This window comes from Macaca fascicularis, chromosome 6, assembly GCF_037993035.2.
Source record: "Macaca fascicularis isolate 582-1 chromosome 6, T2T-MFA8v1.1".
Taxonomy (NCBI): domain Eukaryota; kingdom Metazoa; phylum Chordata; class Mammalia; order Primates; family Cercopithecidae; genus Macaca; species Macaca fascicularis.
The window spans coordinates 76,107,955-76,133,836 of record NC_088380.1 but is presented as its reverse complement, the minus strand read 5'-3'; the positions used below and the strand labels follow the sequence as shown (position 1 = coordinate 76,133,836).

Genomic DNA, 25,882 nt, shown 5'->3' with positions numbered 1-25,882 from the left:
ATCTGTAAAGTGTTGACTGTTTCAATCCTTCCCATCTATATCTCAGGCACATTAAGAATTATTCCAATTAATTGTAAATGAGTGCTCTAAATTATTTTGGCAATGAGCCACAAAAATAAAGTATTTTAGAGCATGCAGTTTTGCTTATTTCAGGAGAGCTGTGAATTTCCCTTCCCTTCTTCTTCTGTCTCCCCCAGTGCTCTCAAAGAGGAACCGAAGGCAACCAAGCCACCAGAAACACAGATATTCTCAGACATGAACCTACCTCTTGGTCGGTGAAAATCTCTATGAAGTTCTGGAAGGAGAAAGAGCCGGACTGGAGAATGAGCTCTCCGGTGTTTTCAAAGCACTGCCCGGTCAGCACGAGCAGTTTGTGTCGGGCAGCATCAGTGATCATTAAACGCACCTGCAATAAAGCACAGACCGTAGGCCCTGAGCCGCGGGCAGTGCTGCCGTCCCACCGCCAGGACAGGGCTAGCCTTCGGGGCCATGGGAGTTTATTACCAGCAAAAAGCATTCATTCCCCAAAGGTCTAATTTCTCCTGGAGGCCAGAAGAGCACTGGAGGGTTGAATGGATCCCTGGCTGTAGGATCATCCACAAAGCCAATAAGCGTAGTTATCAGTTTGCCCATGAATGCCATTTTCAAAGTTTCTCTACAACCAAGAAAGTAGCAATAGTTGACTTTCTCCCCCTAGCTTCCTCCTCTTTTTCAAAGCAGCCTTCACAGCTGGTAATCATTCGTTCCACAGCTGTTAGAAATGTCTGCTAGCAGCACGTGGTCTGCGAAACCAGGGAAGACTTGGAACTATCTCACAGGCTGAATCACCATGTATAGTCCAGGTTCCCCAGTGGCCTCCTCAGGAAGCACGGGCTTCCAAACTAGGGTCCCAAACCAACCCCTCCCATACGGCATCTCTTCCCTTCCAAGGCGTGCAGCAAGCACACAGCTCCAAGTGCAGTTTCCAACGGCATCAGTAAGGTGCTCGTCATTGAATAGAAAGAAAAGGCTGCCCCTATGTAGCAGTCTTTGAGAGAATTGCAAATGGTTTGCGCTGAAGAACTCTGTGAACTTTTAAGTGGCAGGAAGCCAGCCATCCTTCAGCAAACACCACTCCAAAGCACCAAGGTATCTATTCTGAGCCCAGTTCATGAATGTTCAGCACATACTACTTGCCAGGCATCATGTTAGGCACTGAGGGGAGGATACAAAAGTAAACAGACCATGACCCCTTACCCAAGAACCCCACAGTCTAATCATGGAAAAAACACATGTACCTAAGTAATTGTTTCAGCCCCATCTGCTCCACAGGCAAGCCTGGATTCCTTTTATAAAATTCCATATTTTTCCTTTCTCACAACTCTTCTGGGCAGTTTGCCTGGACATATATTAATCCTCCAGCTTATTATTTTTTTTTTTTTTTCCTTTTGAGACAGGGTCTCAATCTGTTGCTCAGGCTGGAGTGCAGTGGTGCCATCTCGGCTCACTGCAACCTCCGCCTCCTGGGTTCAAGCAATCCTCCCATCTCAGCCTCCTGAGTAGCTGGGACCATGGGCATGCAACACCATGCCCGGCTAATTTTTTGTATTTTTGGTAGAGATGGGGTTTCACCACGTTGCACAGGCTGTAATTCTCCAGCTTTTTTCAAGTTGTAATTACTTCCTGACTCTGTTAGTAACAGAGATTGCTATCCCATCACTTTCCTCAGCTTTGCACCTTCATGCATTGTCAGAGGCCCTGCTGATCTAAAGCAGGCAGAAGTAAGTCAGAACAGGTGACATCATGACAGTCAAAAAGTGGCAGCAACTCAAGTGTCCATCAACTGAGGAATGGATGCACAGATGTGGGCTATCCATACACTGGCACTGTTCAGCCCCGAAAATGAATGCAGTCCTGACACATGCTACGACATGGATGAACCCTGAAATTGTTAGGCTAAAATAAGCCAGACACACAAGGCCACATAGTATATGATTATATTTATATGAAATGTCCAGAACTGGCAAATCAGGACAGGCAGGTTCGCGGTTGTCAGCACTGGGGAAGAATGGAGAGTGACTGCCCATGAGCTCAGGGCTTTGGGGGCATGAAAGACACGTTCTGGAATTAGATAGGGGTGATGGTTGCAAAACTTTGTAAATACACTAAAGACCACCGAATTACATACTTTAAAGGGATAGATTTTATGGTCCTTGAATTATATCTCCACTTACAAAAACAGGATACAGTCACAGAGATGCTCAAAGTGTGGGTAGAAGGGACACTGCAAATAATGGAGGCTCCCAGGGACTTTGGCTACTTTAATGTCCAAGAAGCAACTCAATCTCAAAAGTGCTCAACTGTAATAAAGGAAGTGGAAAGTGGAGTGACAGCAGCTCCTCTGGCCTGGGTGACCAGGGACTCTTGGCTTCAACCAAGTTCTTATGTCACACTGGGCTCGGAAATACCCAGTTACTCTCCATAGCAACAGTTTCATACAGTGGTAATAGTAACAATCACAGCTAATATTTACATTTCAGTCATTATGTGCCATGCTCTGTTCTAAGCACTTGGTACTTCTAAGCACAACATTAAATATGAACATTAAATGTAGAAACTATTATGACCTCCATTTTACAGAGGTGCAAACTGGGACAAAGACAGTAAATAGCTTGCTTGAGGCTCCCAGCTAGTAAGAGGCAGATGTGGGATTATGAACCCAGGTGGCCTGGCGCCAGCCCATGCTTCTGACCACTATGCTAGGCTGCCTTTCCACAGCGATAGGAGTGTGCAGGAAGGCTCTGAATGGGGCTTGCACTGGGTTGCCATTCTTGAGATGCCATTGTTCTCCAGGCTTGTCCTGTATGTTCCAGCCTGAGGGCTTGTGTCTATTTCCCCTAATACATCCCTATCAGACTCCATCCCAGCAGCACTCCCCACCACCCCCCTCATAAACACCCCAAATTCATACTGCCTTGCCTGGACAAAATCTTACAGTTCCAGCTACTATCTTCCACTTTGTCCTTATCAGGAGGAGCAGTCTGGGTGGTACCGATGCAGACAACCAACCACTTAGTGGGGGGTTAAGAAAGACCTCTTAACCCAGAACTTCTCTCTGTTGTGACCCTCTCCTGCCCCCATTTGCCCAGCCCTTCTAATCCACTGGGTCCCTAGCCAGTGTGTGGGGCCTGGCCCCAGATTCTACAGAGCTGAATGCTTACCTCAGTGCTGACTGCTTCATCAGAAGGGTTGATCAGGACCACTGTTTCTAAAACGTCACTTCGGTGATGAAGGATCTTTTGTCCTGCAGGCACAAAAACACACACAAAAGGGAGACCTTTAGCTTTTCCAGATAAAAACTGCCCTGCTGCTCCTGGGACAGCACAGGAATTTCTGCCTCCGATGTAGTACACAGCTCCGAGATTCTCTACATCATTTTGGGAAACATAATTGGTACTATTAAAAAAGAGGGTGCAGCCACGAGCAGGTTCCTCCCCGAGCTGGGTTTGTGTGGTCGGGGGCTCCTCCTGCTCTTACACTCTCCAGTTTTCAGGGTCCGTCTAGGCAGCCTCCTTGTGGTAATGGCAGTTTTCATCTGAGACAAGGGTGGGTGCCAGGAAAACTCAATGGGGCTCTTGACATTTCCTTTCTCATGGTAATTGGGGATGTTTCTCCGTATCAGCCTTTCTTCTGGTGAGAACTGCACTGAGATTAATTAGGAGCCTTATTGTGAAATGAATGACATCCAGAAACTCCGGCTAACAATTAGCCCAACAATCAGAATGGCTGTCTGAGGCAGGCTTACAGTCTGTTGGAGTATTCATTAATTAATTCACTTGCTCATAGGAAACTGGAGACACTGTAAGCAAATGAAAAGTGGAGAACAACCCTCCCACGAAACAGGGTGGCCAAACTGCCCCCTAAAACTATGGACGGAGAACAATAAAGCAAGGTGTTGGGTGTGATGACCGCCTGTCTAAGGAAGGCTGAAACCCTGCAGGGCTGTGGCTCCACATCCCTGACTTCCCCCCACTCACAGGTCCTAGGGTCATTCGGTGGCCGAACCAGCCCTCCAGCCAAAGGGGACGGAGACCCGTGCACGACCTTCTACGAAGACTTCCCCTCCCCGGACAATAGGATGAAATGATCAGGCGGATGTACGGCCAGAGTTGGTGATACATGCTTGGGCAGCTGCTAAGGACAGGGAAGTGGGTGTTCTCTCTGAAATGTGGGAGGGAGACGCATGGTTGGGAGGGTAGGCACAAACATGTCTGCCGCTTGGAAGTACAATGATGCTCAGGCAGCAGGAGGAAATGGAATAGAATCGGAGGGAGGCAGACACCAGAGGAGAGAAATACAAGAGGAAAGAATGACCAAAAGCAACTGTTCTCTAGAAAAATAGTTCGGCAGTTCTTCAAAAAGCTAAAATAGAATGACTGTATGACCCAGCAATCCTACTTCCAGGTGGAATTGAAAGCAGGAACCTGAACAGATGCTTGTATGCCAATGTTAATTGTAGCATTATTCACAATGGTAAGACAGCCCAAATGTCCATCTATGGATGATTGGGTAAAATGTGGTATATCAGTACAATGGAAGATTATTCAAACACAAGATGAATGAAGTTCTGATAATGCCAAAACATGGATGAACCTAGGAAACAGTCTGCTAAATGAAATAAGCCAGATACAAAAGGATAAATATAGTGATTCCAATTATATGAAATCTCTAGAACAGGCAACTTTATAGAGTTAGAGAGTAGTTAGAAGGTACCAGGGACTAAGAGAAGGAGAATGGGGAGTTATTGTTGAGTGGGTACAGTTTCTGTTTGGAGTGATGAAAATGTTTTTAAAATAGAGGTGATGAAGGCTGGACGCAGTAGCTTTTGCCTATAATACCAGCACTTTGGGAGTCCGAGGCAGGTGGATTGCTTGAACCCAGGAGTTCAAAACTAGCCTGGGCAACAAAGTTGAGACCCATGTCTACAAAAAAAAAAAAAAAAAAGGCCAGGTGCGGTGGCCCATGCCTATAATCCCAGCGCTTGGGGAGGCCGAGGCAGGCGGATCACGAGGTCAGGAGTTCGAGACCAGTCTGGCCAACATAGTGAAACCCCGTCTCTACTAAAAATACAAAAAATTAGCTGGCTGTGATGATGTGTGCCTGTAATTCCAGCTACTTGGGGGCCTGAGGCAAGAGGAGAATCATGTGAACCCAGGAGGCAGAGGTTGCAGTGAGCCGAGATTGCACTATTGCACTCCAGTCCCGGCAACAGTGTCAGACTCCATCTCAAAAAAAAAAAAAAAAAAAAAAAAAAAAAGCTGGGTGTGGTGGCACACACCTGTGGTCCCAGCTACGTGGGAGGCTGAGGCAGGAGAATCAACTGAGCCCAGAAGGTCAAGGCTGCAGTGAGCCAAGAATATGCCATTGCACCCCAGCCTGGGTAACAGAGCAGGACTCTGTCTCAAAAAACTGATAAAATATAAAAAGAGGGGATGGTTGTACAACCTTGTGAATGTAATTAATGACACCAAATTATACATTTTAAAATAGTTAAAATGGCAAATTTTATATTTTATATATATTTTATCATGACTTAAAAATTAATAATATACCAAAAAACATTCACTAGTACACTATAAATGGGTAAATTGTATGGTATGCAAACTAGATCTCAATAAAGCAATTAGAAAATAAAAAACGTAAAGCAGTCCAGGATACACTGATTCTTTTTCCGTTATATCAAGAAGGACCAGAAGTACTACAGAAACAGCAACATGTTGAAATAGTCACCACCAACCACCATCACTGTTACCAAGCCCATTCTCCCCCACCATCTTACTTTCCCTAACAGCTAACATTTACCAATAAACCCCACATCACAGATAGAAGCCTAAACAGAACAATCATGGTGTCAGGCACTGTTCTAAGACACACATGGCTTCATTTAATCCTCAGAAGAGCTCTGCGACATAGGTACTGTGATTATCCCCCTTTACTGTCAAGAGCAATGAGTCTACAGAAGAGAATTAACCTGCCCAAAGTCACACAACTAGTAAGTGGTCGAGCCAGGACTTGGAGCCAGGTCACCTGGATCTAGAGTCCTTCTGCTTCGCTGCCCTATGGGTTTGGTTACTGGACGAAAATTTGTTAAAATAGACAAGGCACAGACACCAAATGCCAAAAGACAGTTAGGGAAAGGTTCAAAGAAATAAAATCAGAGATGAGCTTACAAAAGCAGGAAGGCAGAAAATATTAGGAGAAGAATATTGGCCAAAAAAAAGCAAAGGTGGCAGAATATCCCACATAAAAGAAGTTAAAATTAAGAGAAAATGTGTGATGTCTTACTCCAAAAGCCTAAAAATAAACTCCAAAACAGAACAAAGTCCCACAGTTTGAGCAGACAAAGAACTGAGGCTTAAGAAGAATAAACCACAGGAAAGAAAGTTAATTCATTATGAATGCTAAATACTGTAATTTATTGGACATTGCTTTTTGGCGTTTTGGTTGTTTTTGGTTTTGACAACCATGTACATTTAAAGCTAAAGCAAAAGAAAATCAACTTAAATAAGCAAAGGATAAAATGAAAATTGGCAAGACACATGAAACTATCCTCTTTCTAGGTCTTTCCATCAGTGGTCTTCTTGAAACAAAGGTTTCAAGAGCTTCAAAGGCACTAGGTTGAGATGAAATTAAGCAAAAGCTTAAGACCAAGGAGAAGGAATATCATTTCTTTGGTCACAATTTTGTTGTGGGCACCCAGAGCATCAGGCAGTGCAATGTCCAAATATGACTGTCATCATGTCTGTATTCTGCAGGAATCCATACAAGTAGACTTGAACAAGGTACATAAAGTGGCTCCCTCCGCAAGTGATGGTAATGAAATCAGAGCCTCTTTCTTTCTGAAGTGATCCTACACAATGCCCTCAGCCTTGCCAACCGCACCCTTCAACACCCACGTCCAGGTGACAGCAGCCTGCGCAGTCCACCTGCCTCCACATCACGCTCTTCCCCAAACACACAGTGAGCTCGCCTGCTGCCGAGGTGGCCCCTGGCAGGAGGCTTCTTACCATCCACCAGCAGTCCCTTTCTTTGGCTTCATCACTTGCAAACAAAACAAATGCCACGTGACAGCTGCCATTTACCTCCACTCCTTCCAAGTCAATCTTCAGACCAGTTTGCCCAGGAATTCAACTAACGATGTTCTCTTTTGTCCATCTTTGGAAATATCGAGAGGAATGGCACAGACGTGCACCAAGATGCCATGGCTGCTCCTTCAACAAAAGCCTTTTTATAGGATCGGATTTGAATGAAGGAGGGGATTTAAAGGGAGAGAGAGAAGCTTCTAGCTCTTGTCACAGCCAGACTGTTGGCCAGATTCTTTCCTGGGACGATGTAAAGTGGGGCCGGGCCACCCCAGCATCTGGTCAAGCCTGGCAGAGGGGCCCTGACGCGCCCCCACCCCTGGCATCCCCGTGGGTGCCAGCTTTCCTGCGGCAGGCGGGCGGGTTCTCAGCGCAGGCGACTGGGATGCTCACAAAGTTGCATATTTGGGGAATGCTTCACACTGGGAAACGGGCCAGGCATTCTGAAGGGAGGCCACCACCCTGGCTTGTAAAGGTCTCATTCAGTTGCTTCAGAAAAGAAGTTCCCAGGAAAGAAAGGCAGCCGGGTTCCAGCCTCTCTCCCCACCATTGTAGTCCGCATTCTCCATTCGACACTTCACAGGGAAACCCTTAGGCAGCCCCGTGAATAGTTAACTTTCCCGTGAATAGTTAACTTTGCATCGGTCTGAGGGCAGCAAAAGCGGGGGCTCAACCTGGAATGATTGTGTCGCTTATTGCTTCATAAGAAAAAGTCTTTGCGGGCTTCCCCACAAAACTCGCATGATTGTGAAGCCTCGACCTGGGTCGGGGGCAGGGGCGGGGGCAGTGGAGAAGATTGTGTGTGACAAAAGGGGTCCGCGCCACCTCAGAATCAAAAGAGGACGGTCTGAGGACCCTCGAAGCAGCAGGGGCCTTGCAGACAATGAGACTTTTGTTTGTGTTCTCCCAAAGCTGTGTTTGGAACTCAGAAGGAAGCCTGCATTTTTTGGTATTGTGGGGATTTTATTCCTTTTTGAAAACGTGTCAGATTAATTGAACCTATGTGTCTTATAAGATTTGGCTTTTTTAGTAGCTTATGTTTTACTATATTCAATTGATTCTGAAATCTCTTAAAGCAAAACGTTATTATCTATGTATGTAAATTTCTAGGATGCTTGCGGGATCTCTTCTCCACAGAGTTTAGGATTCATCTACACACACACACACACACACACACACACACACACACACACAAGCACACACACCCCTCAGAGGCTTTGCCCTGGTTTTGGAAGAAGGAAATAGAAATGGCAGTTGAAGAATAAAGAAAGCCTCTGATTTGTACTCAGTATGAAAGGGAAATGATGAGGAGGGTCCTGAACTACTGGTAACCAGGACTGAGGGGCATGGCATGGGCAGGGGCTTTAGTCAGGAGAAAAGTCGTCCTGCCCCCATCTCTGCTTCTCTGCTCTGTCAGCTCCCACTGCCGCCCTCTCTTCACCTACCAACTACTCCCAGCCCCCTGCCCAGATTCAACAATGGAATAACTTACAATGTGAAGATTCTGGAGTTAGAGAGAAAAATATGTGAGATAAAAAAGGACTGGGTTGATTTAGCTGAAAGTAAAGTTTAGTCAATCGAGAAAGACCATAAGCACTAAATGTCTTGATTTTAAAGTCTGTTTTCAAGCTGGGCACGGTGGCTCATGCCTGTAATCCCAGGACTTTGGGAGGCCGAGGCAGGTGGATCACTTGAGGTCAGGAGTTTGAGACCAGCCTGGCCAACATGGTGAAACCCTGTCGCTACTAAAAACACAAAAATTAGCCAGGCATGGTGGTGCATGCCTGTAATCCCAGCTACTTGGGAGGCTGAGGTATGAGGATTGCTTGAACCTGGGAGGCAGAGGTTGCAGTGAGCTGAGATCACGCCACTGCACTCCAGCCTGGGCAACAGAGTGAGACTCCACCTCAAAAAATAAAAAAAATAAAAACTAAAGTCTGTTTTCATTAGAAGGAAGAAGAGAAGGAGGGAGGGAGGAAGGAAGGAGGGAAGGAAGGAAAAAAGGGAGGGAGGAAGGGAAGGAAGAGAAAACGATAGCAGTCAGAGTTATTCAACTCAAGCTCTTTACCAAAGTGAATTTTTTTGAGAGGAAACCTCTAACCTCCGACCCTTTGTGCAAAAAACACTCCCAAGAGTAAAATGTAGCTAAACGGCAAAGAGCAAGAAATGAAAGGTGCTTGGTACAGGAACTAAGAATTAGTAACTAACCAACAGGTCTCCCAGTAGCTTGTAATAGCAGCTTTTGGTGTGAAATCATTTCCAGCTCCAGGCCTCCTTTCTGCAGAAACCCACATGGCAGGTAAAGCAAATGTGTGGTTGATTTGAAGAGAACGGGAGCTGGTGAGGCAGGAGGGGAGACGCCTGAAGCAGCAGAGGTTTGCAGTGAACCTTTTCTTCCAGAGCCCCTCAGAGAAGTCCTCTCTATCTCTGTCAACTAACGTTGGGGCCCAGAGGCCTGGCAGGAAGGTTTCCCCAAAACTTCCTTTTCAGAGGGAGGAAAGGTGCCAGCAAATAAGGAAGCCTCGCGAGCAGCACAGAAGCCGGCTCCTGAGAGCCCCAGGTGGTTCTCCCTGTGCCCCTCTATCCCACCACATCATTTCTAAGCAAGAAAAACAGAGAGAAAGAGAAAGAGGTGAACATAGGCTACCCAGTAACCATGCTCTGCAGCTCTCCATCCCAGGTGCCCCTGCTTAGAGCTCCGGAGAGGGTCCAGGAGAAGGATCGAGGCAACCCAGCCTAACAGAAGACTTCCTTGGCTCCCCTGGAGCAAGAACCCACCTCGGCCCTGAGGCAGGACATGATCCCAAGGCACGGTGAGTCGCAAAACCCTCACCCCTGCCACAGAGGTACTGTTAGAAGACAAAGGTGCTAGGAGACTTGGTTCTAATGCCACGGATCCCCAAAGACCAAGAGCATCAGCACAGAAAACAGAAGGCCAGCTGTTACCAGGAAATTACACAGAATCTGTCTCCAGGGAAGTAAAATTCCTAGCCCTGGAGAGAGCTGGATTTCTCAGGGGTCCTCCGCATCAAATTAACTCCCCCAATCAACTCACTCATCTTTTCGCCTTCATCCGCTCTTGCACATCCTTCATCCGCTCTTGCACATCCGCTCTTGCACATTCTTTTCCAAGCCTGAGGCTTGGAAAAGAACTTTTTCTAGGCTGGGTGTCTCAGAGGCAACAGGGAACATGAGCAAAAAGGTGGCAAAAGCATAATTCAATATGCATGCTGGTTTTAAGGTCATGCACACGTTGGAGCACCTTCTATGTGCCAGGTGCCATCCCACCTGGGTCCAAAAATGACTGAATACAAGGCTAATACACAGAAACGGGTAGTGACAAAATCTAATCCTTTGATCACCAGAGAGTCCATCACCAGAATACAGCAATAAAACCTTACATGTGTAGAGCGCCTTAGAGTTGCCAAAGCATTTTGTCCTTCAGGTAGTTCTTTGTTTAGTCTCACAGCATTTTTATGAAGTAGTGGGGCAAATATTATCCTCTCTTCATGGATGAAAGAGCTGAGGTTTACTGACTTGACAGTGTGGAAGAACAGGCCTGGGGACCCTTGTCACGCTCCATGAGGCCACTCAAGGCCAAGGTCAGTGCTGTGACACTATTCCTTTCTCCTTTTCCTGATCCACTGCCATCCAAAATAAAGATTTTCAAGCTGTGATGCCAAGATTCTCCTTTGTAAGAGGTAAGTGTGCAGCCAGGGTTGGCTGCTGGTCAGTCAACGCCTGCTGAATTGCCTGGGTGTGTGTGAGTGTGTGTGCGTGCGCACGTGTGTGTGCACCCAGCAGGGCACTATGGCCTCCCACACACGTCCTGAGGGCAATTCCTTCTTGGTTTCTGCTGAACCATCAGCCAAGTTCTTTCCCACCTTCCCCCGATATTCCTAGAAATGACATTTCTTTTCTGTGGGAAATAAATTTTTGTTTATGCATCTGTTTCATCTCTGATATATGTTCCTGAATCTATGGCTCTCCACATTTTGAACACTTGTTTTTTTAAGAGAATAAAAAAAACTCAAGTTCAGGAGACTTTGCAAATAATTTTCTTTAGTTTAAATAAAGTGATCATTGCTTGTGAGTTAGACAACATTTTTTTACCTTGGATATCTTTTGTGTTACAGGGAATTTAGTTATTACTTAACTTGAGTCTGTACCTAATTTTCTCTATACTTCCTGACCTTGTGGTTGTTAGTTTTCTTTTTTGTTGTCAGTGGTTTCAGTTTGGTTTTCCATGTGCAGGATTCTCATTTGACCTGCTTTCTAAAACCTCTCTTCGGTGTTTCTCTCCTACCCAGTCCCATTCTCTTAGGGTCCCCTCTTCCTTTTTTTCTTCTCCCTTTTAAAAATTCTCAAGGCAAAGGGATGAGAATCAAGGACATGAAGGGTTAAGGTGAAAGACAGGGGAAGGAAGAAGTTTGCTCCTTTTTTCTCTGTTTTATCCTCTGGCTGAAAGAAGCAGAAATAAATAACATAGATGGTGTTGAAACCTGGGCTCCCTGGAGGGCACCTAAGTAGAACCAGCAAAGCCCAATCCTGGCACCAGCTGTGGTTGATAAGATAGCCTAAGGGTCACATCTTCAACAAAGTACAGAAGCGACAGATTAAAAATAAAAATAAAAAAGGCACATGGAGTGAAGGGTGATGTAGTAACCTGTCAGGGGAGCCAACTCCAAGTGTCTTTAAATACAGTGACCAGCCTGGGCAGTATGATGAAACCCCATCTCTACAAAAAATACAAAAATTAGCCAGGCATGGTGGTGCACGCCTGTGATCTCAGCTACTCGGGAGGCTGAGCTGGGAGGATCACTGGAGCCTGGGAGGTTGAGGCTGTAGTGAGCCAAGATCACACCACTGCACTCCAGTCTGGGCAAGAGAGTGAAATCCTGTCAAAAGAAGGAAAGGGAGGAAAGAAGGAAGGAAGGAGGGAAGGAGGGAGGGAGGGAGGGAAGGGAAAAAGAGAGGAAGGGGGAAAGGGGGAAAGGGGAAAGAGGGAAAGGGGGAAGGAAGGAAGGAAGGAAGGAAGGAAGGAAGGAAGGAAGGAAGGAAGGAAGGAAGGAAGGAAGGAAGGAAGGGAGAGAGAGTTCAATGCCTACTCGTGTTGGTGTTTGCTTCACCATTTCCAAAGCACTTTCTTCTATGTCCACTTGCTTAAGTTCTAATGACAGGGTTCCAAGTTTCTGATCTGGTTTCCTCTAGGCTGAGACCAGGTGGGATCTGTGAGTGCCCTGTTCTCTAAGCAAAACCTGCTGCAGGCAAAGGAAAACACACATGCCCCTCATGCACAAGAAAGGAGTCTCCTCTTCTGCATGTAAAATTTCCAGCAGCCAAGAGGGAAATGTGGTCCCCACAAGCCTAGCAGAAGGATTTGTTGCTCTTACAGAGTAAGACATCAGAATTTCCTCACCTCACAGAATGGGAGGACCTGAAGGAGTCTTGGCGACAATTTCATCCCCTCTCTCTTCCTCTTGTTTTACAGAAGAGAAAACCGAATCTCAAAGACGAGGAGTGGCCTGTCATAGGCTTTTCCTATGCATATTGTGGTCAGTTCTATTGGAGAGTGGGTACTAAAATACTAACACTACCTTTCACTTGTGATGGACTTTATGGTTTATACAATTTTTTATTTTCACAGTACCTCATTTGCATATCACGAAGGTCAATGTTTATCATTCTTCCTATTTTATAGATGGACAAATAGAAGCTGTTGGGACAGGTTCCTTAATAAGAGTTAGCTGTCTTGTCCAGCATCAGAGAGACAAAATAAGCTACTGAATTAAGATTTATCTGTTTAGTTATTTATTCATTTTGAGACAAGGTTTCTCTCTCTGTCACCCAGGCTGGAGTGCAGTGGTACAAACATGGCTCACTGCAGCCTTGACCTCCTGAGCTCCAGTGATTCTTCCACCTCAGCCTCCTAAATAGCTGGGACCACAGGCACAGGCCGCCATGGCTCGCTAATTTTTTGTACTTTTTGTAGAGATGGGGGTTTGCCATGTTGCCCAGGCTGGTCTCGAACTCCTGGGCTCAAGAAATCCTCCTGCCTTGGCCTCCCAAAGTGCTGGGATTACAGCTTGAGCCACCATGCCCAGCTGGAACTAGGTTTTAAATCCAGTCCACAGGACTCCTGATCCCTACTCTCTTTTCACTGTCACTCACTGCTTCTCAGATTGTTTTAAGTGTTTACAAGTTCCAGATCCTTAATTTTTAAGAATAAGATCTGAGATACATTTTCCTCAGAATGTTATAGAATAATCCCAGCATTTGGGATATGGATCTGGGAATCATTTTTGTTTTGAAGAAACCCCACGGTGTGCCAGGTGCCCTGTGCAGTATTAGGTAAAACCAAAAGATTACCTATATCAGCTATTCTTACCACAAAAAAGCCACTTTCACATGGTTCATCAATTAGACCTGACTTTGAGACTAGAGTAGGTTTCAGACACCTTTTTAAAAAAATCTTAATGGTCTTCTCCTGCTTTGTATTCCCCATTTATTAAAACAATGTGAATTGTTTTAGAAGACACGGTTTTCTGGAGGTTAGTTCAGGCAAATTCGTGCTATGTTCATAAACTGAGCACTGAGATTAAAACATGGATGAGATGCTCCCCGTATCCTGAAGAGATACGGTTTAAAGAGGAGACAGTGTTTTGACAGTTTCTAAATCAGGAATCATAAGTCATAAGGAGGGTCTGATACACAGCAGATGCGCAATCAATATTTCAAAAAGGAATGAATAAGAACAATGGCTAAGGTACATTCAAGACCTGCCCTGGGTCAAGACCTGACCTAAGCTCTTTATGTCTGTGATCTGATGTAATGTGCACATTAATGCTGTGAGGAAGCCACTCTTGCCATTTCACAGAGGAGGAAAAGGTGGCACAGGGCAGTGGAACAACAGTGCAACAGTCTGCATTAGTTAGTAGTGGAACTGGGCTGGAGACCGGGTGTTCAGTATCCAAAGTCCTGGCTTTCAACTAATAAGCTATCCTAAAGGGAAGCAGGAAGACAGATGACAGAGAGTTTGCTTGGGGGCATGCTGAGTTTGAGGTCCCTGTAGGATCTCCAGATGGCTCTGTCCAATAAGAGGCATAAACGTGGCTCTCATGCTTGGCACTAGGCTTGACCAGAAACACAGATGATGAATACTTTATTGATTAATAACAACATAATAAGTGACCTCCTTTAAAATCATCCTCACATGATTTTTATGTATTTCTATCCTAATACCCGAACACACTGCTAGCATTATTTCCCCTGGGAGCAAATGTAATCATTAAAGGCTCAAACAACTTTTCCCAGGAAATATTGATTCTTGGAGTCATTTGATAGGTTTATCGGACATTTAATTTGCCATCCGACTCCTGACATTGATCAAATCCAGGGAAATGGTTGACCTTTCACCCTCGTCTGTTACTATCAAACCAAATCATCAGACTACTATTCGGTCTCAAAGCCAGCTGCCTTTTAAAAATAAAAATCAAATTAGTCTTTTTCGGTGTTTGGCTATTGAAAAGAAAACCAAAAAAAAAAAAAAAAAGAAAACATGCAAATGGCTGACATAACACATATTAAACCTAGAATCTACTGGTTTCCATCCCTCAGAAAGTTGTTAGCTCTAGGCCAAGGAGAAATAGTATGAGTTGATTTTTCCCTGGTAAAACTGTGAGGGGGACAATACCATTGGTAGTGGCAGCATCAGGCTGGGCCACAGCAACCAGCTTGGTGATCGGCCAGGAAGGGACTTCTTAAGGTCAAGATGCTGACCAAAAAGGATGAGGCTCAAGACCTGAGCTCTGGTCTTGGCTGAAGTGGTACCTCGGCTGCCACCATCTGTAATAAGTAATGTACAGGTGGACACTCAGGTCCTGCACCCCAGCCAGGATGAATAAATCTGGTCATGTCGTTACAGGATTTGACATATAGCCTTAGCCCAACCCAAGGGACCTGTGATTTTTGTTGTTTGTATGAATCGTGTTTATTCCTCCACTGCATCATTTCAAAGGGTGAGGTGGAGATGGCTCATTCGTAAGTGCCGACAGAATCAGCACCTATGGACTTCCTCTCTCCACGGTGCCTGTGATGTTGAGTCATGGCTGGAGGCCTGGCTGCCCAGAACAGCACACCCAGTTCCCAATGACCTTGGTTCTTCCCTCTTCCAGACCTGAAGGGTGATTCTCGGCACACCAGGGGCACAGTCCTGATTCTGCTTTCCTGTTCTTTACCCTCAGTTACAGGCCTTGTCTGGGAAACCAAAATGATGTCTCACTTAAAGCCTAGTTCTCAACTTCTCCCATTTGGGTTTGATTGAATCCCAAACACATTTCTTCCACTTTAAAAAAAAAATTTTTTTTTGAGGGAGGGTCTCACTCTGTTGCCCAGGCTAGAGTGGCATAAATATGGCCCCTTGCAGCCTCGACCTCCTGGGCTCAAGCAATCCTCCCAACTCAGCATCTCCAAGTAGCTCACACTACAGGTGTGTGCCACCATGCCCAGCTAATTTCTTTTGTTTTTTGTAGAGATGGGGTCTCACTATGTTGCCCAGGCTAGTCTCAAACTCTTGGGCTCAAGTGATCCTCCCACCTCAGCCTCCCAAAGTGCTGGGATTACAAGTGTGAGCCACTGCAGCTGTCCTTCTTACACTGTTAAATGCCTTTTCTTTAAACTCTTGGCCCACAGATGGTCTTTCAATACCTCTACTGCATCTTCAGGCACTATCCTTTGCTATGTTAATCTCAAAAATAGCCCCCAAAAAGCCATCATATTTGCTCATGTTTTCCTCTTTACTATACTCCTTTTCTTTATTCTGAGCAGGAAAGACTTAAGTCTTTTCCCCCTTTCCCTTTAACCTTTCCTGCTCTCTTTATGTTGTCCTGACATGCAGCAGCAAGAGAAGGGTGTTACTTTTGAAGACTTTGATAAGCTACGTGAACATAAAGCTTTGGGCAGATATTTTAGCTCTATATATTAAGCTTTATTTTATTTTATTTTATTTTATTTTTGAGATGGAATTTTTCTCTTGTTGCCCAGGCTGGAATACAGTGGCACAGTCTTGGCTTACTGCAACCTCTGCCTCCTGGGTTCAAGCTATTTTCCTGCCTCAGCCTCCCGACTACCTGGGATTACAGGCACCTGCCACCACACCTGGATAATTTTTTTGTATTTTTAGTAGAAACAGGGTTTCAACACATTGGCCAGGCTGGTCTCAAACTCCTGATCTCAGGGGATCCACCCACCTCAGCTCCCAGGGTGCTGGGATTACAGGCGTGAACAACCACGTCTGGCTATATTAAACATTAAAGAGGACCATGCAACAAGGTCTTGGCAGGTAAACTGTTCTGACCACCTCTTCAGAGGCTCTGCCACAGGGGATGCTGAGCCACTGTGTATGGGATAGTCCCAGCTCCTCTCGGTGGGCAGAAGCAGGATAAATTTAATAGAACTTTCTCCAACTAAACCCTTCACTACTTCTCCCTCAACCAAATCCAAACCCTATATTTCAGCAGTAAAATATTTATTAAAAGGCTAAAAAAATATATTTAGTAAAGGGTAAACACTTGCACGAACTATTGAGTACTGTCTTGGAAACATCATACAGAATTGACCTTCTTGTAAGCTTCCCTTCATATCACTGTTTTTACTGTAGATAAAGAGATGTGAAACCCAGCTTGCTGCTGACTCAGGCCTATGGAGAATCATACTTTGACCAGTAGGATGCAGGCCCTTGGGTTTTAAATTAGCCATTGAGTTTTTCATTTCACCTAATAGCATTCAGCTTAAAGAGCCATACTACTAAAGCTTACATGACATAAACCGGAAATTTACAATGCTGATGTGTTCATTTAATTTCCACTAACAGGAATCTAAATTTTTAGTAAATCGGATATTCATGCCAGTTGGTCACTGCATTCATTTTTTGCCCTACTGGGATACTTTGCTTGAAGGTTGTTTTAAATAAAGAGCGTTGTTTGGTGATAGAATTTACTGTGCCATAAAATAAGGCATCATACCCACTTAAATCTAATCCATTTTTTACATGTCCAGCTCATAATTTTATTTCCTCCTGGAATATCTCTCTGTCCACTTCAATTCTCAGAGTTGTCTCTTACCCCCCAATTTCTGGGATAGCAGTTAAGAGTATCTATACTACATAGCTCAATTAGAGGAAGTACATAGTGTTTATATGAGCTATTGCCTCCAACCAACTTATAAGACTCTAGTTAACAAAATGCTTTCACATACTTTCATGTATCTCTCATTGAACTTCCTGTGAAGGTGGCAATTTCTATGTAAACCTTACAGGGCTTAGATCCGAGCCTTCCACCTATAGGGATTCAGGTGATGACGATCTTTTGCAAAACAGGAGAACTAAAAATACACATACCCGTAGTTACACACAAACACTCACTCCATTTCTGAGTGGGATTTACCATAATAGTGTGGATTGAAATGTGTGTGTGATTCAGTCCACACTATTATGTTAAATCCCACTCAGAGGGATTTAACAAGCCAAGTAAGCAATCAAAGTGTGATTTGCTTACTTTGTCTTTAGAAGTAAGCAAATCAGGAGATCTACCTTCAGGATCTGAAAAATACACACCCAGGCCATCATTAGCAGAAAGCCCACTGCTGTGCATAAATAACTAAAAAGAAGACACTGCCTAGCTCTTTCCAAGTGATTAGGGCCAAAAACTGCCCCAAAGTTTCAGGAGTTGTGTGTCTGGTTTTCTCACACGCCCATTGGATTTTGCCTGTGGTCATTCTGCCACCCCGTAAGATCTCTTAAGGAATTAAAATTAGGCATCACTAGAAAGATTTCATTTTGATTTTATATTCAACTACAAGGTCTTCACAAGGTCACTATTAAAGGGGTGCCACAGCATGTCCCCAAACCACATTTTTTGCTGAAGGTTAATTTCTTACCTTAACAATGTACTTTTTATTTATTTTAAGATGAATATCATTGACCTCTGGGAGATTATAACTGAAAGAATACATCTGCTTATTTAGGAAAATGTGATGTAGTAAACCAAAGGAATTAAGTTCTGGGCCATATATTTAATCAATAGTTTACTTAACAAACAGAGATTTGTTTCTGAGGCAATTCAACCAAATCTGACCAATGGGCATTTTCAAGGCATTGATAAACATACTCTGAACCAACAGACGTAGCTCTCCTGAGAAACAGGTCTGAAACCCTTGACAAAGAGCAAGTCAAACAAGGCAGTCAAATAAATTCTATCCTCTTCTATCTTCTTTTTAAAAAGACTGAAATTTTAGTTTAAAATGAGTTCAAGGAGGGAGGGAAATAATCTGGAGACTTTGAGGAAACTTGCCCTTGAGCAAATCCCCAGATTTTAATTTACATGAGAAGTAACAAGTTCTCATAAGAAAAGCAGTATGCATAAAATCACTTTCTACATTCCTGTCTTGCATTAGTCTCCATTGGGTATTTTGTATGTATTTATATACACTTGGAATATATGCAGTGATCCATATGTATGCTAATCAAAGTTCTTACAATGTATTACTCTTTGCTCTTTCACAAATTAAATAGTATAAATTGGGAGCACAGTTTGTCCCTGTAAAAATGCCAACAGGTAAGCCGGCCCTAGAGAAAAATGGACCAAATCAAGCTCTGCCAGAGCTCTGGAGTATAACTGAAAGAACGTAGGATTTCTGCCCAGAAAGCAACACTGAACACCTCATTTATTTTGAGGTAGAGGCTGTAGCTGGAGAAGCTGGAAGGTGAGAATGAGCACCCTAAGGTTGCAGAGGGCACCACTGCTCAGCGTAAACTCAGATATCTGGAAAATGCAAGGCTTCAAAATTAAGGATTGGAAAGGCAGGAGCTGAGCAAGCCTGAGGCCCTCCTCAGCTCAGGGTCTTGGCCAAGTGACAGGAGCTGGACAGGGGCAGGAGCCAAGTGGAGGAGCAGTGCTTTCTGTGGGTCAGCTATCCCTCCAGAGGAGAGCCGAACCACATTCCCGACTCCAGTTCACTTTTTTCTCATAGTTCTTAAACAACAGAAGATGATGCCTTAATGTGTTATCTATATCGCCCTGAAAAATACCTGCATTTCCTTCTGTCATATCGAATCAAATTCATTATAAAATTTCCTGTTTCATATCCACAAAATTGCTCTAAAGAATGTTACATTTTTATTTTTAAAAAGTAAGGGTTATTGGGGGAAAGAAAGTCTACTTATCAATACTTCTTTTGATTCCAATGACAAAGTAAAAAATATATTTCCCATTCTCTTTCAATATAAAATGTCTGTGCACTCTTGCTTTGTTAGACAAAGCATTCCTTTAATATCTTGGTCTGTTTTTATTTGATTTAAAGAATGACAGTTGCAAAAGGATATCTAACAGAACACTAGAGGTACACAGCTTGGCACATACAAAATATTCTGAATGAGTCTTTCCCTTATAGATGGATGATTCTTTTAAGTGGGCTCAGTTGTGTGCTTTCCCCCGTTTGCATCTGACTCTTGTGGTCAACTGAGAAGTGTCCTGTTCAGAAAAGTAGTAGAGAGAGAACCAGCTCATACTGTACTATTAATATTTTCTGGAAGCTCTGATAATAACTTTGGAGTTTCATCTTAACTTGCTAACTTTCTAGTCCTTGGGGGTAAAATTTTTGCTTCTTGTTTTAAAAAAATTCAATTAACAAATTACAAACTATGAGATAGATGCAGTGAAAATCAACCCAAATAGGAAATTCTGCTCACTTATTTTCCATACGACTTGCATGGACCAGGAAGGTGGTAATTTAGCAGAACGCTAAACCATGATGTAAATGTGGATCCCCTGTTTCCCTTTGTTCCTCCTCTCTCTTTTGTAATGTCTGCATTTTGGCATTTCTGCATTGCCTCTTTGGTTTCAGAGCTTTCTCACCGAGCCATTTCCCGTGGAAAAAAAAAAAAAAAAGAAGAAGAAGAAGGAATATAGCAATTAGCATACATTATGTGGCTGTACCAAAAGCTATACTCACAAACATGTCTGCATGACAGACAAGTGGGCTGTGTTTCGTCTTGTTTCCTGGACTGCCCCGTCCTGCCCACAGCCTGCCATTTGCCAACAGAAGATGCCACCCCTTCCCTTCCTCCGCCATCAGCTTTCCCAGCACTGCGCAGCCAGTCAGCTTGCTGGCTCAAAGTACTACTTAATGAGTTTTTAATTCAGTTTTGACTCTGGATCCCAGCCAGCTACTGCTGCCTGGGGCTTGCATTTCCCTTTACACATCCTCAGCGAATAGTCATAAAGACAAGACGCTTCACTGTTGGATTTCTACAGGGAGGATTAGCTAGGCCTCAGGCCTCACATTATCGCCAGGTCTTGCTGGCTGCAGACAAAAAAAGGGCTAAAGGGAGTTATCTCACAGAGCCAGGGGAAGAATCAGGGAGACACCTCTGAGTGCTGGGAAGCTGCTGTCTCAGCCTCTCTAGGGAGTGAACACTGCTCTGTTATCAGTGGGCCACAGTTCAGTGAGAACTAAACTACATGGAATATTTCTTTTTTTTTTTTTTTTTTTTGAGACGGAGTCTAGCTCTGTTGCCCAGGCTGGAGTGCAGTGGCCGGATCTCAGCTCACTGCAAGCCCCGCCTCCCGGGTTCACGCCATTCTCCTGGCTCAGCCTCCCGAGTAGCTGGGAGTACAGGCGCCCGCCACCTCGCCCGGCTAATTTTTTTTGTATTTTAGTAGAGACGGGGTTTCACCGTGTTAGCCAGGATGGTCTCGATCTCCTGAACTCGTGATCCGCCCGTCTCGGCCTCCCAAAGTGCTGGGATTACAGGCTTGAGCCACCGCGCCCGGCCTACATGGAATATTTTGGAGGCCAAATTCACATGCATTTTTACAAACAGATGCCCATTGTGTACCGGGATCCTGGAATACTCCTCTCCACCAAGGTTCCAGTGGCCACTTCTTTCTCTCCCCAGAGGCTGGAAAGGGGTCTGCACGCTGCCCTTACCTCCCTGGATTCTGCTGACGATCATGAAAAAGTCAATGCTGCTTGGGGAGGCTCTGTATAAGCCACAGAAGCTATTACTCTAGGAGAAAATGTTGAAGAAACTCTCTGAGGCTTAAAGTGCTGGGATATACCTTGTACATGATGTAGTTTCTCCCACATTTGCCAAACCACAGCTAGCATATTACAGTGTAAAATTTCAGGGCCTGGGACTTGCAGCCAGAAGACCTGGGTTTAAGTCTTCTTGCCACTAGTAACATTTGGAGCAAGTGACACTGAGCCCTGTCTATTAAATGGGGATAATAATAATGCCTACTCTAAGAGTTGTTGTGAGGGTAGAACATGATGGGATCTCAGAGCTATTGAAATGTTTGCTATCACTAGGATTTCTCCCTTCTAGTCTATCTGGTTCTACAGTTAGGCTTTGCAGCTTGCTCTATCATAGCACGTAGCATGCTCTATCAGGGTGTCTCCTAACATGCAGTACATGTTCTACTGGCAGTATGCAAGATTGAGGTGATACACTGATGAGCTTTTTCACATTTTAATAGTAATGTATATTTTGTATATAGTGAATATGTTTAGGGTTATACGGCACTGCTTTTTCATCTAGGATAGTGATATAGTCCTGTTCAATAAATGGCTAAGTGAACTAATGATCATTACATCCTATCCTCTTGTTTAGTGGATGGGAAAACTGAGCCCAAGAGGTCATGTGACTTGCTTGAGGTCCTGTTCCTGGTTTTTGGCCAGGAACAGGACTGCTGGTTGTTCTTGGTTCTTCCTCCTGGCCACAGAATCCTTCGGGATCATTGAATCGTATAAGTAACATCTCTATTAGTGTTTTAACCAACTGATGTACAACGTTTTAAATTCTGATTTATTTTAGATTCTCGGTCTGCGGACTTGACTATATTGTATGACTTAAGTATCTATTCCGTCATTTATTTATTCATTCATTCAACAAATATACATTAGGAACTTCCTCTGTGCCAGGTCCTGGAGATACAGTGGTCAGCAAGACTTACATTCTAGTAGGGACAGAGGAGCAAAAATAAACAAATAATTAAGACAATTATCAGACAGTGATTGGCAAAGAATTAAAATATGGACATGTGAAAAAAAACAAACTGGGTGACTATATTTTGACCAGGGGACCGAGAAAGATTAAGGTCAAGAAATCCACTACAAATTAACTGACAAAATTACCTTTTATTTCTAAAGTGTAGGCTTCAGTGGGTCCTGTACTTTGGTTTTAGCCTTTCAAGGGTCTCATGGTATTAAAATAGCAACAGTAGGACACTGTATCGTACAAGACATACATGTCCAATTGCTAACAGGTGAACCCAATTGAAAAGAGGGAAAAAACAAACAAGGAAGAAAGGAAAGAGACTCTTCCAAGAAAAATACTCATTCATGGGTAAATATCACCTATGAATATCACCTATGAAGAGAGAGAGATAAAACTCCCTAACAAATAAATACTAAAATTGTTTGAACAAAGTACTCTTGCAAGCAAAAACACGCAGGGAAAGCAATGTTCACCCAACAGACTGAGAGCTCTTCTGTTTAAGACCACACAGGCCTTACCCTGTCCCTGAAGATAGGCAGAGGAGCTGGAACTGAGGTCCCACCCACCTCAGAATGGATGTCTTACTTAATTACTGAAGACAACTGTATTGGTTCCCTGGTTACCCTCCATGTGATTTCCATGATCCTTTGCCTCTGTCATATCAGGCATGAGCTCTACGACTCATACAAGAAAGTTGGCACTAGCAAAGAGATGACCTTGCAACATTACCAGGGAAGCAGTTCCCATCCAGCCCATCATCAGCCCCTTTTTAAACTGTAAGAAGAGACCCAGAGAATAGCCAAATTAGTGTCATTCAATGAAGGAACCACTGCTCTTCAACTCAAGATGCCCCCAAAATTCTGATGCTAAAAATAAATTTCATACCACAGATAATGTCATCCTTGTCACAGTCCTGGCCTAGATTATCAACACCCTCACTTTAACTAGGAAACAATGCCTCCTACCTTGTGAAAACCCTGGGAACCAGGTCTCTGGGATGAAATTATGCAGTCCAATTAGAAGTCTTATAGCAGGCTGGGAGTGGCAGCTCATGCCTGTAATCCCAGCAGTTTGGGAGGCCAAGACAGGAGGATCACTTGAACTCAGGAGTTCAAGACCAGCCTGGGCAACATAATAAGACTCTGTCTCTACAAAAAATTAGCCAGATGTGGTGGTACACGTCGCAAGTACTCGTCCTAGCTACTTGTGATGTTGATGTGGGAGGATCACTTGAGCCTGGGAGTTCAAGGCTGCGGTTTGCCATGACTGCACCACTGCACTCCAGCCTGGGCAACAGAGCAAGACCCTGTCTCAAAAACAAACAAACAAAAAAAACAAAAAAAAAAAAAAAGAGAGAGAGAGAGAAAGAAAAGAAAAAAGAAAAAAGTCCTATAGCCTGTAACACAGGGTTACAGAAATATGAATTTATATGGATCTATTCCAAACCTCTGTTTCACAGATGAAGACATTAAGGTTCAGAAAGGCTAAGTGACTTGTCCGAAGTCACACAGCAAGGTAATGGCAGAGCCAGGAGTAATGTGCAGGTTTTCCACACACCCATCCTCCCCAAAGCAAGAGACTGAGGTTGCTCCCACAGGACCTCATGCTCTTACAGCTCTATGACCCCGACACCTCCTTCCTACATCTATACTTTATCCCACACCAAATGGAAGCATTCTATTAAGTGATCTCATCTAAAGTGGCAAAAAAAAAGTATCTGATTCCTAATCTAGACATGACTCAGATTCCTTATTGAAAGCACAGATGGGCTGCAAGAGAAGCAGTTTAAGCTCAACTCTTAGGTTGCCTGTTTGGGTCAAAGATGGTAAAAGCATGGAATCTCATCCAGTTGGCTACAAACGTTGGGCTAGAGGCGATCACACATCCTCCCTTCTTTTGGAAAAGAAATAGACTAGGAAACATAACTGCCTTATTTACAAAGCTATTTAGAGTCAGAAAACTCTTCACACAGAATGTCCAGTAAGTCTCCTCTCCTTAGGCTGCTCTATATTTTTCTTTTCTTTTCTTTTCTTTTTTTTTGAGATGGAGTCTCATTCTGTCACCCAGGCTGGAGTGCAGTGGCATGATCTTGGCTCATTACAACCTCCACCTCCCGGGTTCAAGCAATTCTCCTGCCTCAGCCTCCCAAGTAGCTGGGACTACAGGCATGCACCACCATGCCCAGCTAATTTTTGTATTTTTAGGAGAGACAGGGTGTCACCATGTTGGCCAGGCTGGTCTCGATCGCCTGACCTCGTGATCCACCCAACCTTGGCCTCCCAAAGTGCTGGGATTACAGGCGTGAGCCCCCGCACCCAGCCTAGGCTCCTCTATATTTTTCTTTCACAGAGACCCCTCATGACAAACTCTAAATGATGAATGAAATGAAAATCCCCACACAGTGCACTGGAAGGCTTCAATCCAGGTGGCATAATCATTCCTGAGCAACACTCAGTGTGCTGGAGTTAATATTCTACCCACACGCATTCACAAAACTCAAAGCACTCAGAGAGGAAGGGGAAGTGTTTTTTAATGATGATGGTTTAACATTTACTAAGTCCCTACTATGTTGGGTCCCACACAATGCGTATAAGCAGCAAAGACCCTGGACTCTACCGAGGTGACAGAATTTAAGCAAGGAAGCAAAAATCAAGTGAACATCCTTATATTTTTTTAAGAAATATTTCATAAGCACTAACATAAAATGCTACCTGTAACTGCAGGGAGCAGGTAGTAAGCTTTTTATAAGGAGCTTTTTCCTTTTGTGTTTTTGTTAACTTTTTTTTTTCGGATGTCTTTCTTTTTCTTAAAAACATTTTATTTCATCTTTCCTCCAAGAAGTAAGAGAAGAAGGAGAAAAAAAAGAGAGAAGATGTCTCCCCGCCCCCCATAAGTCATATTACGGCCCTTACATCGAAGATTCTTCAAGTAAATCACTCTGAAGATATCTCAGAGGGAATGAAAAGGTCTTTCAACTGTCACACTGACAAAGACTTTTACTTTTATAGGATAAAAATATTTCTGCCACTATTTTGGTTATTTCCTTTCTCCCCAGCTCAGACACTCATCTCTTGCCAATCACACCCACTTTGCTAGTGGCATGACTTAATCCGTCATCACAGAATGTTAGGTTGCACGCAGCACTGAGTTCAGTCCCCTGCCTGGCATGGCGCGATGTGTCTACAGTGCTGTCTTGGACCTGAAGGTCCTTTTCACTCTCTGGTGATGATAACTTAGTACTAGCTCATCATAAGGTTTCTGAACTGGCTGTCAATTCTGTTTTTTTTCTTTTCTATCTTTTTTTTTTTTTTTTTTTTTTTTTTGAGATGGAAGTAGTGACGCGATCTCGGCTGACTGCAACCTCCGCCTCCCGGGTTCAAGCAATTCTCCTGCCTCAGCCTCCAGAGTGTCTGGGATTACATACGCCCACCACTATGCCTGGCTAATTTTTGTATTTTCCGTAGAGGCGGGATTTCATCATGTTGGCCAGGCTGGTCTGGAACTCCTGACCTCAAGTGATCTGCCCGCCTCAGCCTCCCAAAGTGCTGGGATTACAGGTGTGAGCCACCATGCTGAGCCAACTCTGCTTTTTTTCAACACCTATGGTTTCAGCACACCATCAGCAGAACCTAAGTATGAGCTGAGGGAGCAGAAGTCCCTTGGGGTAGAAAAGACGGGCAGAGGAAGTCAGGAATGCCACCATGAC

General features: G+C 44.1%; 1 protein-coding gene across 2 annotated transcripts in view; it reads right to left on the bottom strand.

Moving 5' to 3' along the window:
- The window catches only part of MAP1B (microtubule associated protein 1B), a 104,068-nt gene that overhangs the window by 22,755 nt on the left and 55,431 nt on the right, over positions 1 to 25,882 (bottom strand). Inside the window, exons 1-3 of one of the 2 annotated variants that reach the window (XM_015451601.4) lie at positions 7,122 to 7,499; positions 3,201 to 3,283; positions 266 to 406 (exon numbers count right to left, since the gene is read on the bottom strand). In XM_015451601.4, coding sequence (XP_015307087.3) covers positions 266 to 397 — 132 coding nt within the window. In that variant the 5' untranslated portion in view covers positions 398 to 406; positions 3,201 to 3,283; positions 7,122 to 7,499. Of the gene's footprint in view, positions 1 to 265; positions 407 to 3,200; positions 3,284 to 7,121; positions 7,500 to 25,882 lie in introns of those variants that run through there. The other variant, XM_005557119.5, reaches the window with a different exon arrangement.